Genomic DNA, 15922 nt, shown 5'->3' on the forward strand with positions numbered 1-15922 from the left:
GCAGCATACAGGATCTAGTTCCCTGACCAGGGATGGAACCTGGGCCCCCTGCATTGGGAACACGGAGGCTTATCCACTGGACCACCAGGGAAGTCCCTCACATCTCATGTAAAAAATCAACTTTGTTTTCATTACAAAAGGACAAAAGTGTGTCATACTTTTACAAAAATGAGAGAAAAGGGTAAAAAGCACCCCTGGCTAATCCCATACTCCTAACAGAATTATTGCTAGCTTTTGGTAATATTTCTTTCTAGAGTTTTCTTAACTCTCTAATTTTAGTGGTAATCATATGCAAGAATTTATTTTCTGTTTTTCTTTTTGTTACTTAAGATTTCATCATACGTGTTTTTGTGTTATTTTGGCACAGAATATATATTGGTCTCCATTCTGTCCATTTAATTGAGGATACGTTTGCTGCGGAGATTCTGTGTCCTGGCTTTAGCATTTTCCGCACTCTTCTGATAACACGTTTAGAATTTGAGGAGAGACGTGGTTTTGGTAGTGCAGAGAGGATGTGGGGCCTTGCGAAGTAGCCTTCATCATCTTAGTGCATTTACCATGGTCCAGGGAGGGCCCTCAGCTATGTGGCCTCAGAAACGGGATTTTTCAGGAACTAAGAGCATAGCCACCTCTCACAGGTGAATTCATACTATCCTACTACATGCAATTGAAGTATGAAGTCAAAATAACAACCCATCAACTGACAGAAATACAGTACAGTAGAGTGGTGATTCCGGCAGCCACCAGTGTGTCTGCCTGTAGGTCATCCCTAGTCTAGAGTCATTTAATGTAAAGTAAAATAATATAACGATCACAACAGTGATGGTCCCCACTTAGTGGGTGCTTACTGTGCATCAGGAGGTGGGCTAACACTTTATGTATTAATATATTAGGTCATCCAGTCCCTCAGTAACTTCTCTAGGAAGGTACTATTTTTATCCCCATTTTACAGGTAAGGAGACCAAGGCTCAGTGAAGTGATGGGCTCGAGGTTTCATAGTTTCTGTCTAAACCCAAACCCCAGATCTTAAACACTGTGCTGTAGTTCTGTTATTCTTACAGATATTTGGCCTCCTGTGTTGGCATCCTTTTGTGTTCCTTGCTGTCTCCCCAACCTCCTGGGACGTGCCCTGTGCCATTGTCTCTTTGTGAGGATAACATTGATAACTGAAAAGTCCTTGATTTTTCATCCTCTGTTTCAAGGAACATGTTTTTCCAGCTCTTACAGAGGGAGAAGAGCTTTTGTCTTTTCCCTCATTTTCTCTTTGGATCAAAATATGCCCTAGAACAAGAGTTCACCTTCTCTTAAAGCTGTGCCAGGAAGGGGCAACTAAGAAAGGGAACCATTAGGGCTGTATTTTGGGCTGTGCCAGCTCAGAACTGAGGAGGCACTGACCGTCTCTTCTTTGCTTTCTCCACCGGTGCAGCATCTGGAAATGGCTTTTCTTCTGGGGTGAATGACAGCTGGGGTGAGAACCCAGAGAGAACTCCTGTGGTATATAGATGGTTGGATCCTTCTACATCCAAAATCTCTGGTTTTCTGATCTCTAACGTTGGAGAACTCCCACTACTGTAAATCAGTTGGGGATAGGTTTTCAGTTTGTGCTGATGTGAATAATTTCAGGATAGGATTTCCATCTGAAACGGCATGTCTTTGTGATTGCATTTTAGGGATTGCTGGAGCGGAACTACCAAGCAGAAGCAGGCATTGCACTGTCAGTTGTCATCAGGTTTGCAATCAGATTGGAAAAGCTGAACTTGAAGCTTCCTGCCTGCAGTGAGGCCGAGAGAGACCTACTGCTCGCATAATAAAAGACATGAGCTTCAACGTGACTCTCCACCTTTCCTATAAATTCCGATTACTGTTGCTCTTTACTTTATGCCTGACGGTGGTTGGGTGGGCCACCAGTAACTACTTTGTGGGTGCTATTCAAGAGATTTCTAAAGCAAAGGATCTCATGGCTAGTTTGAACAAGGGTGTAGTTTTGGGGAAGAAAGGAGCTGTGACAGAGGAAGCCTCTGTGAAAAAAGCAGACCTTAACAACTGCTCTTCTGTGTCTCCACACCTCAGTAAGTATTTATTTTTTCTTTTTAACAAGTAGTACGTACACTTTTTATTTGAATATAACAAATGTACAGAAAAGTACAAAAATCAGAAGTGTGCAGCTCACTTAAGTTTCACAAAATGAACATACCAGTGGAACCAGTATGTAAATTAAGAAATGGAGTCTTCCCAGAACCCCAGAGATGCTTCTTTGAGTCACGACCCTTACTCCAAGCTTATATTCCATCCATTAGATTTTTTTGAACTGTACGTAATTGGAAACATACACTATGTACTCTACTGTGTCTGGCTTCTGTTGCTCAACATTATGTTTGTGAGCTGTATTTGTATTGCTGACAGGTAGTATTTATTACGTGAACATGCCCAATTTGATCCTCCAGCTGCAGAAGTCTCAGCAGGCATGTCAGTAGGCATGTGTGATGAGCTGGGGGTCGATTGACCCAGGCCGGTGGCTCTGCTCCAAGTGTTTCTCATCCTCCTGGGACCAGCGGGCTAACCTGGGCATGTTCTCCTGGCATCTGCAGGGAAATGACAGCACATCCAAGCTTCCACTCATGTCATATCTATTAACATCCCCCTGGCCCACCGTATGGAGTCGAGGGACAGGATAGTATGTTTTCAGTGTTGTCTTAGTTTATTTCTGTGTTTATTTCTTAAATATGTTGTATGTTTTGATTCTCCTTTGACATCTTGCCTTTCAATTTAAATGAATAAGAAGTTGGTCTTTGGGAGCACGTTAATTAGGAAAAACTCCACAGCGATATTCTATGTAACCCACAAAGGTTCTGTCAGACCTCTGATTCTCCAGAACATCAAAGTGCTTAGAGTTCTCCAGATAATCCTTGGAGTGTCTTTCCAGAATACCTTTCCTCAGCCCATGTGTGTCTGGCGGATTCCTGTCTAGTCATCAGAAATCTAGTTTAGATCACTTCTCTCCCAGCAAGGTTTCTGGGACTGCCCCAGAGTTAATCTTAGGCTCCCTGGGTGCTCCTCCACCTTTGTTTCTGTGGTTGTGCTGGTCAGTGTATTGTTTACACATTTGCTCTTCTTCCCCTGGAGACAGTATGCAGGCGGGATGAGGGCACGGTGATCCTTTCCAGCTCTATGAAGTCCACAGCTCCTCCCTGGTCCTACAGAGGTGGCTCTCTGCATACACTTAATTAGCTCTCTGGGGGGCAGTCTAGGGCTCTTCAGAGGCTTCTTGCTTTTAGTGGCACAAAACCTGCAGATCCTTTTTCCTGATTACATCACAGACTTGTAGTGTGATCATGCTGGCTGCTGCTTCTCTTTACTCAGTCACGGAAAAGCCAAAACATTATTCCGGATTGTTCAAGGGAAATCGTTCTGCTCACAGATTACACAAGTTGAGATAGCAAAATGAGTTACTGAAATGCAGATCTGACTGTATCATCCCCCTTGTTCAGAATTCTCTCAACATACTTAAGCAACAGATGCATTCATGGAAACAGATGGACAGTGACACGGTACTGACTATGGATCCGGGGGGCGACATAAGTAGTTACAAATGAAGATGGGCCATTAGTGACCCAAGGAGGAATAAAACTTGAGAAAATATGACGGAGGCGGTAAGGGAGACTGCTAGAGTGAGTGGAAGCAGGCACCCGAAGATTGGGCACATAATAAGCTACTACAGTGAGGGAGTGAGCAGGGGGACTGATTTACATCAGACCTGTTGCATGGGGCTCTTTCCGGGGCCGAGAGCAGAGACACGGTCAGGTTAATTCAGATGATGGGGTTTATGGACAGGCTACACAGGAAGACATCTCTACAGCCATCCCATCATCTCCCAGCAGCTCTGGTAGCTTGCCTTTCCTTGTAACTCCTTTCCTTACTGTTTGTTTGTAGGGATTACTGCCTGCTGACTCTATGTCTTGTGTGTAGACCCTTGTGGAAAGGCTCTTGTAGGTCAGTTATTTGCTCTTGGTGCTGTTGGGCAGAGTCTGTCAGCCATGCTGTGGACAGTAGAGCCTGGTCTAAGCAGCCATGGCCAGGGTAGGAGATGGTCACATGAAGCAAGGCACAGGGACATACATCGGAAAGGTGGGTGACTGCTTTGCTCCAGAAGAAGATAGCTCAGTTTGCAAGTACCTTGAACAGTATATGTGGAGTTTTTCTTGTTTTGGTTTTTTTTCGGCCACGCTGCGTGGCATGTGGGGTCTTCGTTCTCCGACCAGGGATGGAACCCGTGCCCGCTGCAGTGGAAGCGTGGAGTCCTAACCACTGGACGCCAGGGAGGTCCCGAGCTGTAAAAAGTGTGTTCCCTAACCAGAGCTCTGCCTCCTCTCCTACCAGTCAGTATTCCCCGTTCATTCGGGTCTGAGGCGAGGGTCAGTGGCTTCAGCCTTATCTTTAAAGCCTTGCACGAGATTGGTTACCATGGATGGTCTTGCGTTTCATCCAGTCAGGCTGTGTCCAGACTCACTGAGCAATGCCCCATTGGGGATTTCGCCACGTGGAACAATGGGAGGATTCTTGCGGTGTTGCCCATACCTGTTACTGCTGAGTTAGGGAGGGAGGCTAGTTTCTATTTCCTTTCGCTGCTTTAGTTTCAGGGAGTTAGAATAGCTCTCAAGAGCTTAGGGAAGGACCTTGGGGAAAAGGGCCTTGTCTGTGAGCTTGATTCCGTGGAATGCTCTTGATCTTTAAGAGACTTCACCCTCCTTTGGATTTTTTTTTTTTATGACAACAAAGAAAGTTGGATTGATTGCTTCATTCATTCCTTGGGTGAGGCTTCCGTGTTTTTTTTTTTTTTGCCCCCTTTGGAATTTTGAGAAGGAAGAGAGGTTAGAGCAAATTTGAAGTTGCTCAGTCTACCCCTGACCTCTGCTCTTCACCAGGGTTCTCAGAACAGAGTGTATTTTCTACTTACGGATGAATCATAGAGCCAGGACTGGTAACCCAGCACAAGAGAATGGTCTTATATGTCATTTGCTTGTTTTTGCAGCCAATAACCTGAGTCATAGATTCTGTGGTTATAGTTTGTGACCAAATGAGGCTTTACAGTAGTGCTCGTTGTGTGCCAGACAACTAGCACAAAGTGTGTGACATGTACCAGCTCCTGTAAGCCTGTCAGCCTTTGATGAGCTTGTTCATGTTAGTTCCTGTGTCCTGTTTTTATTGTAGAAGGCCAGAACAAGCTCGTTTTCAAACCAGATCTCACTCTGGAAGAAGTACAGGCAGAAAACCCCAAGGTGCACAGAGGCCGGTATCACCCTGAGGAATGCAGGGCTTTGCAGCGGGTCGCCATCCTCATCCCTCACCGGCACAGAGAGAAGCACCTGCTGTACCTGCTAGAACACCTTCACCCCTTCCTGCAGAGGCAGCAGCTGGAGTATGGCATCTACGTCATCCACCAGGTGAGTGTGTGGGCAGACCAGGCCTCTGCCCGCCACACCCTCCTCTCTGTGAGGCGCTTCGTCTGTCTTGGGTAAAAGGGCATCAAACTATCATCAAAGGTGAGGTCTCTTATCTCATTTATCCTTGAAAGTAGTAAAGGTACTTCTTGTCCCAGAGTGTGGAATAATGGGATAAGTGCTGGGAAATTTTACTGGCTCTTAAGTGATCCTCTGGAGGAAGCCTGTTTGCTTTCGTGAGCCCTTCCATTGCAGACAATGAAGCCCAAAGATATTTCCCTGGGACTGACCTTACATTGCCTTCTGCATTTGCTATACATTACACAATGAGATGTTGGAACTGTGCTTTATTATTGAGCCTGGCTGTTCAATGGGGATCTAGACAGAGGAGTTGACTACCGTGTGTTAATCGCCATGGAATTCTATGACTGTCTCCACCTTTCTGCCTTTAACTTTGCCACTATCTATTATGGAGAACATTATGTTTAGTTTTCACTTTTTTAAAAAGAATAAATTAATTTTATTTATTTATTTATTTTTGGCTGTGTTGGGTCTTCGTTGCTGTGCACGGGCTTTCCCTGGTTGCAGCGAGCGGGGGCTACTCTTCCGTTGCGGTGCGCGGGCTTCTCGTTGCGGTGGCTTCTCATTGCGGTGGCTTCTCATTGCGGAGCACGGGCTCTAAGCGTGAGGGCTTCAGTAGTTGCAGCACGTGGGCTCAGTAGTTGTGGCTCACAGGCTCTAGAGCACAGGCTCAGGAGTTGTGGCGCATGGGCTTAGTTGCTCCGCGGCATGTGGGATCTTCCCGGACCAGGGATCAAACCCGTGTCCCCTGCATTGGCAGGCGTATTCTTAACCACTGCGCCACCAGGGACGCCCCTAGTTTTCACTTTTATGATTCACTTTTTTGGCATGATTTAGTAGGAACACGGTAAGTATTAGTGTAGCCTGCTTTGAAGAGTTTAGCTCTAAGTGGAGTGGGTGATTTAAGGTGCCTCTATCTGGCATTAACATTTATTGAAAGAAAAATAAGACATCAACAACTATACATGGCTATCTTTTCAGAATTGTCCTGGGCCATCCAAATAATTCCCCCTCAAATCCTTACAAATGCTCCGAATGCAAGGAAAATCATTAACTATATACCTAATATTGGTTATAACTGGTAATATTTGTTTTGGGAAAACTTTTGATAGATCAGAGGATGCTGTTCTGCAATGTATACTTTACAATAAACTGGGGGTCTTAAAAGTTAATGTGCATATATATATTACATCTATCCCCATTTTGTGAGGATTTGAAACAAAATTTAACTGTTATATTGGTTTATCATTATTTTTGTTTTTAACATTGTTAGTCATTCAGAGGTCTTACTCAGGACAGCAACCCCCAGTATGTAATTTTATGAATAGAAAAATATGTCTGCTTTATGTTATTCTTTTCAGGAAAGTACTGTGGTGAGTTTTGAGAACTGCCTATGCTTTTGTTATGATAAACTGTTGATTGAACTGGAATTTATTCTTAAGGAGTTTGATCCAAATAGCCATGAAAAAATTACTACTGTAAAAAAATGTTTCATATTGTAGCTTTGATTATATTACTGGTTTACTGTGTTCTTTCCTTACCCAGTAACGAATCTCCTCTGTAAGGCCACTATGAGGATTAGTGTCTGCCATGAAGTGTTAAATCCGGGTTCTCTTACAGTGATTCCACGAGATGTTTAAGTAGCTTAGGTATATGAGCAGTAACCTTCTCTGTTTATAGGTCAGGATTTCTTGATCCTTTCTGGCAAGCTATATTTTTTGGGGAGCTTAGTGTAAGTTTGTTACATGGGGTAAGATGGGGATTAGCTAAGAGCTGAACAGCGAAGCAGTGATTCTGCTTGGCATGACTGGTATGTAAGAAAGGTTTTGTGGTTTTACATGGAAAAAATAAAGGTACGTTTAAAATTTTTTTAGAGTTATCTTTATTAGTATTTTAAAACTATGGTTTTTAAAAAAATTGTTGTAAAATACACATAACATAAAATTTACTATCTTAACCATTTTTATTGTAGAGTTCAGTAGGGTTAAGTTTGTTCACATTATTGTGTAAATAATCTCAACTAATCTTTCATCTTGCAAAACTGAAACTCCAAACCTATTAAACAACAGCTCCTCATTTCGAGGTGTTTTTGGTTATGGAATACAAGTATGTATGAAGCATAAAGAAAAGCACAAAAGGCCTGTTATTGTTATTGCATCTACTGTGTCAGATTTTCATGTCATATGTATACTCTTGTGCGTTAGCAAGAATAATACCAGCTCCTGCATGTGAACTGAACAGGGGAACAGTGTGAAATCTTGTCTCAGGAGCTTTTCAAGTTTTAATTTCCATATCTATAGGCTGGAAGTAACAAGTTTAATCGCGCCAAACTCCTGAATGTGGGCTATATAGAAGCTCTCAAGGATGAAATTTGGGACTGCTTCATATTCCATGATGTGGACCTGGTGCCCGAGAACGATTTGAACCTTTACAAGTGTGAGGATCAGCCCAGGCATCTGGTGGTTGGCAGGAACAGCACTGGGTACAGGTAAGGCGGCTCTGCTCACAGCTGCCTTAGGTCAGAAGCCTGGCCTGTTATCATCAAGGCTGTGCAGACACTGTGTCCAGGGTGTCTGCAGAAAATGAGAAATAGGAAAAATGGTCCATGATATATCACTTAAAGTTCAAAACAGGAATTAGAGAAATTCGATTTTTTTTCTTATTAGGAAAACATCCGCCAGCAGCCTTGGCAGAGGATCACAAAGATAAAAAGGGAGAGAAGAGGGGAGGGAAGTCCAAGCTTTGCACATGGCGGCCAGCCTCGCCTGCAGGGCCCGCCTGCTGGAACTTTTGCAAGGGCTCCCACGCTGAGGAGAACTCAAGTAACTTAGCTATCTCTCCCTGCCTTCTGCCTCTAAGAGGCAACAAGAGTGTGCCTCCAGGTCAGCTTCTAGGCCTCTTTTGTGAGACCATGATGTCTCTTTCCAGACCGAGTCCGGAGGGAGACTGGGAAGGGGCATGTCCATCAAGTGGTCTGCTCAGGAGCCAGGACACACAGGACAAGGTCCCTTCTCTCAAAGTCACTGTGGGAAGAGCCAGGCACCGTCATTTCTGCTTTCATGCCCCCCCCCACCCCATCCCACCCTCCACCACACACACACACACACACACACACACACACACACACACACACACACACACACACACACACACACACACACACACACACACACACACAGAGGCATAGCTGCTTTTCAACCTTATTTTGTACCAGTTCCTATTTGAAAACAACTGAGGGGAAATAGCAACCAAGAAAGTTCTCCACAAGGGAAACTCTATGTTCACTTACATGTGTGCACACATACCTGTCAGCCTCCACCAAGCCCTGCCCTTCGTGTGTGCTCACATGTGGGGTGCTACTGCACTAGGGACCCTGAGACTGATCTGAATGAGGCTGAGTGCCCATCCCCACAGCACTCCCTGGTGTGTACTGCTGTGGGGAGACAGGCAGCTGCAGTGGAGCTGTGTCAGCTTTGCACTTCACTTCTGCAAATTCAACTAGGAGCACGTGCTAATGAGGGGGAGAGTTTGGGGTGGGGGTGAGGCCGAGGGAGAGAGAGCTATAACACTATAAAATAAAATGGGAGGTTCCACCAGTGTCTACTCTGGGAAGTGATCATGAGATGCAAACCATGAATCTCTTTTTGTGTGTGTGTGAAATATTCTTCTTTTTAATTTTTCTCAGTCATTTAGAAAAGTAAAAACCATCTTCACAAACCATACAAAAACAGGTGGTAAGCCGGATGAGGCCTGCGGGCTATAATTTGTTGGTCCCTATAATAGCATGTCAACTGGGATGACAGGATCAGATTTGCATTTTCAGCCAGTGAGTCTGGAATTCAAATGTGCATATGAATCATCTGGGGATTCTGTTGAAATGCAGATTCTGTTGTGAGATTCTGTGTATCTAACCAGCTCCCAGGTGATATTTTGGCAGCAGGGTTTGATCTGTGAATCACACCTCGACTACCAAGGCTTTCAGAGATCCCAGGTCGGATCCATGCATGGAAGAGAGCCTGGATTGGAGAGCGAGGGTGAGGATGGAGGGGAGAGCTGTAACGTCAGTTAGGAGTCTTTTGGGAGGTTGGCTCAGCAGGCCTTGGTTGCTGGGAGGAAGTGAGAGCTGGGAGAGAGGGAGAAGTTGAAGATGACAGCAAGGTTTTGTTGGTTAGTGCTGTCTTAAGCAGAGAGCCCAGTGATCTGTACAAAACTGGGTACAGAATAGTGCTCAAGAAGTTTTTGCAAACCATGAATCTCTTGATGCCTCCCTTGCTCTTGGTTTCCATTGTTGCTCTTATTGTGTAGGTTTCTCACTTCGGACTGTTCAAGAGATTTCCAAGAGTAACGCTGACTGCAGGCGACCTTTGCCTCAGGTAGACTTTAAACCTAGTCCCTGTGTAAAGTGTGGGATATAAACAAATACCTAGAATAAGCCACAATGGGTGAGAGCACACTCTCTTTAAGAAAAAACACCTAGGGAAGGGTTTAAAGGTGTTGTCCAGGAAATGTGGCATCTTCATCTTGTGGAATCAGTGGAGCTTCCCAGCAGAGTTCCAAGATGTGGAAGCAAGAGAGAACATGGCACAGGTTTTGAGGAAAGGCTGGTAGTTCATTAGTGCTGGAGAATGAATGTCTGGGATGGTGGAGGGAGGAGACGCTAGAGATGAGGGTAGGCAGGGGCCAGGTTAGGCAGGTGTTGTTCAGTCTGGTAAGGAGTTTGGAGTGCCTGTGGAAGGAATTAGAGTGCTGCTGACACATGGTTACAGCCAGGAATGACAGGAGAAAGGTCAGTTCAGCTGGCCTTTAGTGTATGGGATGGAGCAAGGCAGGAGGGGAGAAGATGAGGGGCAGATGCCCACTCCTGCCTCCATGCTCCAGGGGCAGTGGGGCCAGAGGGCAGGAGAAGGGTCTGGAAGAGAATCCCAGGACTTTTTCTTTTGGGGAACTTGATCATTATCTGGAGATTTTGCTTTCTGGTCTGTGAGCCACCTCTGCACTGAAGAAAGTAGCATATCATGGCCAGGTACCTTGGTATTTTCAGAAGCATGTTAGCCATCTGCTCACTTATTGGTATTAAGATGTCACTCTCTACAACACAGAATACCTGTACTTCAGACCCTTGACGTGGGTGATAACTTCCCATTGCCCAGTCTTTCTAGACATCTGTGGTGAGAAGTTACAATCACACAGGATTGTTTTCTCATTTGTTTGTTTTTGGAGTATGGATACACAGGATTGTATCAAGGACAGGCCTTTTGTTGGGATTCTAGATTTTATCTTTGCGTTAAGCTGGACCATAAGAAAATGAGTTCTTGGGCATTCCTGCTGGGAACTGATCTTGAGTAAAACTTTGGTGTGATGATCGTGGGTTTTATCAGATGCCACTCACTCTAAAAACAGCCCCTGTACGAATGTTGCTGGTTTAACTTGCTATTGTAATTGGCCAGAAGTTTCTTTTATAACTAGAACTCAGGAAGCCTTTGTCTTCCTTGAGTAACTGACAGTTTTCCTAATGTAAACCAGGTGATTGAATGTGTCTCTCTCCTCTTTTGATCTGGATGCAAGAAGCTCAGAGTCAAATCCATGACCTTCTTTTAGAAGCTGAAAAGAATCTTATTTGCAGATCAGAGTTCTAATATATTTCCTATTCTGATCTTCTATCTGAGTGAAGTTTTCCTCTCGTCCTGGTTTGTCATTTATGTTTTTCTACTTTACTGTATGTATCATGTAAACTGCCTCATTTTCTGTGGTTTGGGGGAGGTTTGCATAGGTAGTGTAGGAGTTGTCTTCCTCCTCCTTAGTTATTGCCTTTCCTCCTTTGGGCAAAATCCCTCTAGTTGCTGGCAGGTGCAGTTGCAGGTGGCTAAGTGTCTGCCTCCTGCTGGTAACTGTGTGTCCCTGTGCCACAGAGCTTAAATCAGCCCACTATTCATTGTCACAACTGCCCCATGAGTATGAAGGAAGCGCAAGAAGTGTTTTCACTTTACACACATGCAGAGGGAAGAAGTTAAAGCAACTTGTCTCAGCTATCTCAGACTCTGATGAAGACAGAAATAAATCTTGTTTATCCCAGTGATTATGGGTCAGTGATAAACATCTGTACTAGCCTGTGGGAAATTTTATTGTCAAGAATTCCTTTAGTACCTGCCTGCTTTTACAAGGACTTTACTCTTATTTGATGACTCCATTTTCCCCACCCTTGGGCCTTACAGTCCTTTAAAAATAAGTAAAACTGTTTCAGGGCCAATCAACTATTTATGCTTTTCTAGCTAAGAAGAAAAACCAGAAGGAAAGATCAATAAACATGTAGATATTTGGCACCTAAGAGGCAACTGAGGAACTGATACTTCTTTAACCTTTCTTTCCAACTGGTCTCCTCCTGCACCTCCCACTGCAGCCAAACTGGTCTCCCGGTGCTCCTCACACAGCCTGCGCTTTTCTCCCTCTCGGCCTTTCGTCACAGAGTTCTGATCACCAGGAGTTCCCCCAGTTTTCTACCTGTCTGAATCCTCCCAGGCCCACCTGCCCTGATGTGTGGCTTCTCCTTCCTCAGAACCCTGGTAATGTTCACCTCTCTTGCTGGACTATCAGCTGTGTGTGAGCGCAGGGCCCACTTATTCTAGCGTTTAGCCAGCTGCTTTGCACACAGTGGATAGTCGTTACTTAATGGGTCACTACCAAGTCATCAGTGCTGGGTCCCTCCTGGTGACCCCTTTTTGGGGCGTGGCAGGTTATGCCTGGGCAGTGGTTCCACTCAGTGTTCTGATGAAGCTGCTAGTTTTCAGGTAGTTTAGGAACCCCTTCCCAGCCAAACAGAGTCCATTAACCATGGCAACAAGTCACTGCAGTCAGTGTCTTGGTCAGTAATAGCTGCCTTCTGAGCACTTTGTTCTTTTTGTTTGTTTTAGGTGGTTGTTTTCCAGAATTTTAGCTTGGGGGTATGTAAGTAAATCTATTTCCATTGTGGGTTAAGCAGGGTCCTCCCCATCTGTACTCAGAACATAGAAACAAGCAGCTGAGCTACAAATTAACTTTGGGGACTCCACCTATTAGATGGCAAGTGTCTACATGATTATTGATCTTTCCTTTTGGTTTTTCTTATTATCTAGAAAAGCAGACATATTTTATTGGTCCTGGAATACTTTGAACTGACATTAATTAAAGTTAGAGATCCTCCGTATATATTCACATCCTCTTATTCAGTAACATCCAAGTTATTAAGCTGCCTTCATTTGCATTTCTGAATTGTTACCGTGTTCTATTCAAGGGACATCTTTATTTCTCAGATTTGTTAATTTGCCTACCAATAATCCATGAGTCCTAAATGATTGACCTCTTTTCTTTCCCCTTTTCCTTGTTGGTATACCCACAGCTCCACCCTTTTTACTCTCCTCTTTTCACTTACTACATTGTCTTCGGGCAGCTCTCCCTACCCTTGTGCCTTCAGGTACCACCTCTTGACAGCTTATTTCCAAAGCTATCTCTGTAGCCACTCCTCTGTACTGAACTTGGACCTTGTAACCTTTTTCCCACTGGCAGAAGCCCCAAGGGTACCTCATATTCAGTTTATCCAAACCGTAGTTTGTCTTCTTCTCAAAACCTAATTATCAGTTTGTATACCCTGTTTTTGTGAGAGGCACTGTCATCTACCTAGTTGCCCAAGCTGGAAACCTCAGGGTTATTAAGGTATGTTGGGTTCTCCAGGAAACAGACTCTGAGACGGAGATTTGTATGCATATAAGTGGAGGTCTGCATAAAAAGTGTGTATAGGAGCTCTCTCCTGCTCTCCACCCCACTCCCTAAAAGAAAGTAAAAGTAAAAAAGCCACTCGTTCACGCTGAACCTGGGTGCAGCCTCAGAATGCTCTTAACCCACAGCCCTTGGCAGCCACAACTATTCATTGGATTGGCACAGGAGGTGAAATCTCTCATCCACATCTGATGTTACAGTGCACATTGACAGGTACCTCTGTAGACCTCTGCACACAAACACTAACAATAAAAGGTGGGTGGCACCTTGCTTAGTGAGCAGATGTGAGAGCTTGTCTAGACAGAGGACAGAAGGCCAGACAAGGAAGGCCAAGAACGTGGGGAGGTGGATGTCAAGCAGGAGTGGGTGGGTGGAAGTACATGGTCTTCAAAGTGTTCCTAGAATGCCCGCCCTGCAGTCAGAGACTTCTGAAGCATCTGTGGAGAACAAAAGGACTTGGCACTAACGTTCTAACCATTTCTCTCCTCTCTTTCGCTCCAGGTTACGTTACAGCGGGTATTTTGGGGGTGTTACCGCCCTAAGCCGAGAGCAGTTTTTCAAGGTGAATGGATTCTCTAACAACTACTGGGGATGGGGAGGCGAAGACGATGACCTCAGACTCAGGTGAACAACAGAGACAGGTCCCCTTCACGGGGCTCTGCTAGCAGTGGTTGTGTGTGGTTCCTGTGGAGGCCAGGCCAGCAGGTCATGAGGCTCCGACTTGGGCTTGAAGGGTGGCAGGGGGTGGGGGGTGAGCAAGGCAGCCCAAATCGCTCTTTGCCACTGGCAGTTCAGAAATGATGGAGGGTGGTCTAGTCCTGGCTAATGGGTGTCCGGGGTCCGGGAGTGTTGGTGGAGGTCTCTGTGGACTTGTCAGCAGGTATTACCTACTGAGATAGAGTCTCACCCGTGAATGGCAAGTCCCAGACCACAGCGTTTGCAAAACTGCCACCTGAGGAAAGTGGCCAGAGGCCTGTTCTAAGCCTCTGCGTTCTCTCAGACCCCAGGCAACCCTGGTGGTTCCCAGCGTGCAGAGCAGGGAGTGCCAGCAGCCTGTGAGGAGTTGCACGCCCCGAAGCAGGCCAAGATATCCTCTCCTTATACACGAGCCAGCCCCGCACTCCGTGGGAGCAGCTGCTGGCCTGACTCCCTGGCCTGACTCGGGGCTGCTGGCATGACCCTCAGATTCTCTTGGATTCTTTTCTGCTCTGGGGGGTTCAAAGGGGATATGCCTGGTCTCCCCTCTCAGCCCCCTTCCCTGAACTTGGGTTTCATGGCCAGATAGTTATGGGTATCCCTAACTCCCAGAAATAAGTAATTATTCAAGAGCCTGGGGCCAGTATCTTCAGACTTGTAACAAGGTCTGTCTATTAGGAGACCCCCTTTCCTCCTGTTGTTGCCTCTTAGAAAGAAAATTTCTCAGCTGGCGTTCTGAATTAATATACGTGTGGCTGCCAGATGTTTTCCATTGCTTCAGCATGAAGAAGCCGGGCTCCATGCTGGTCTCATTTCCAGGTCTAGGCTGAGAGTCTCTGGAATGTTTCTGGCAGGAGGGAACGGATCTCCCTGACCAAAGGCTGCATAGAAATGGCCGTAGTGATGGGCAGCGGCACTTCATGGCCCAGCCCATCAGCAGCCTGTGTGGCCGTGGCTTATGAAGTGGACAGAGAGGGTACCTGCTAGATTTCAGGGCAGGAATAGCAAGGGCTCGGAGTCAACCGTATCCATCATGTTCCCCAAATCCATTTCACTGCCCAGATGGGACGGCTAGTAGAATTTTACACTGATGTATCTTCACTCTCTTTTTTCCTGTTGCTCCTCGGTTTCAAGGTAAAGGGGAGCCCCAAGTTTTGCTTTCATTTGGTAAGAACATCATGGCCTCCAGAGTGGTTCTTGACTAACGCTATGGATAAACCAACTGATTTGAGCATAAACATTTGCTGAAATTTCTTTACTAAATACTTATTTACTCACCTGTGCAACAGGCACCACCCTCTTTCTGCTTATATAGTACATTACAGTTTGCAAAGAATGTTCCATGTGGACGGTCTCATTTGAGCCTGTCAGATCAACTCTGTAACACCATTGCCATTTTACGGTTCGGGAAACCCAGGCCTGGAATAATGAATTGACTTACCAGGGTTGTAAATAACAAAGTCTAGATTTGAACCTAGGTTTGTGACATTTAACAGTCATTATTTTCCCTGTTAAAAGAAGGCAACACTAAGTAAATTAGGGATCCTAAGAGACTTGATTTTTTCAAGGTGTATTTTCTCAGTTGTTTCTGGAAAATGACAAAGTGTAAATTGACACATCTTCTTTGTACCTCAGTAGTAAATGTTAAGGGTGATTCTTCTATGGACTTATTGCCTGAGGCCCAACATAAGAAAATTCTTTTTCTTTTAATACCTAAATAATCAAGATATGTGTATGCACATATATGTAAATTTTTGCAAATGATTCTTTTTTAAGTGCCTAGTGGTAGATAATTGGGATAGAATTTTTTTTTTAACACCTCTGTTATTTTTGCAGGGTTGAGCTTCATAGAATGAAAATAACCCGGCCACTGCCTGAAGTGGGTAAATATACTATGATCTTCCACAAGAGAGACCAAGGCAATGAGGTGAATATAGAACGGTAAGTCCTGGATCCAT

General features: G+C 45.0%; 1 protein-coding gene across 3 annotated transcripts in view; it reads left to right on the top strand.

Annotated features, from left to right (window-relative positions):
- B4GALT4 (beta-1,4-galactosyltransferase 4) overlaps positions 1-15922 on the top strand; it is a 28922-nt gene that overhangs the window by 8371 nt on the left and 4629 nt on the right. For 2 of the 3 annotated variants that reach the window (XM_067738814.1, XM_067738815.1), the window contains exons 2-6: positions 1671-2069; positions 5209-5441; positions 7820-8007; positions 13770-13892; positions 15801-15905. In XM_067738814.1, coding sequence (XP_067594915.1) covers positions 1817-2069; positions 5209-5441; positions 7820-8007; positions 13770-13892; positions 15801-15905 — 902 coding nt within the window. In that variant the 5' untranslated portion in view covers positions 1671-1816. The remainder of the gene's footprint in view (positions 1-1670; positions 2070-5208; positions 5442-7819; positions 8008-13769; positions 13893-15800; positions 15906-15922) is intronic. The other variant, XR_010943724.1, reaches the window with a different exon arrangement.

The sequence above is a fragment of the Pseudorca crassidens genome, chromosome 5, assembly GCF_039906515.1.
Source record: "Pseudorca crassidens isolate mPseCra1 chromosome 5, mPseCra1.hap1, whole genome shotgun sequence".
Classification (NCBI taxonomy): domain Eukaryota; kingdom Metazoa; phylum Chordata; class Mammalia; order Artiodactyla; family Delphinidae; genus Pseudorca; species Pseudorca crassidens.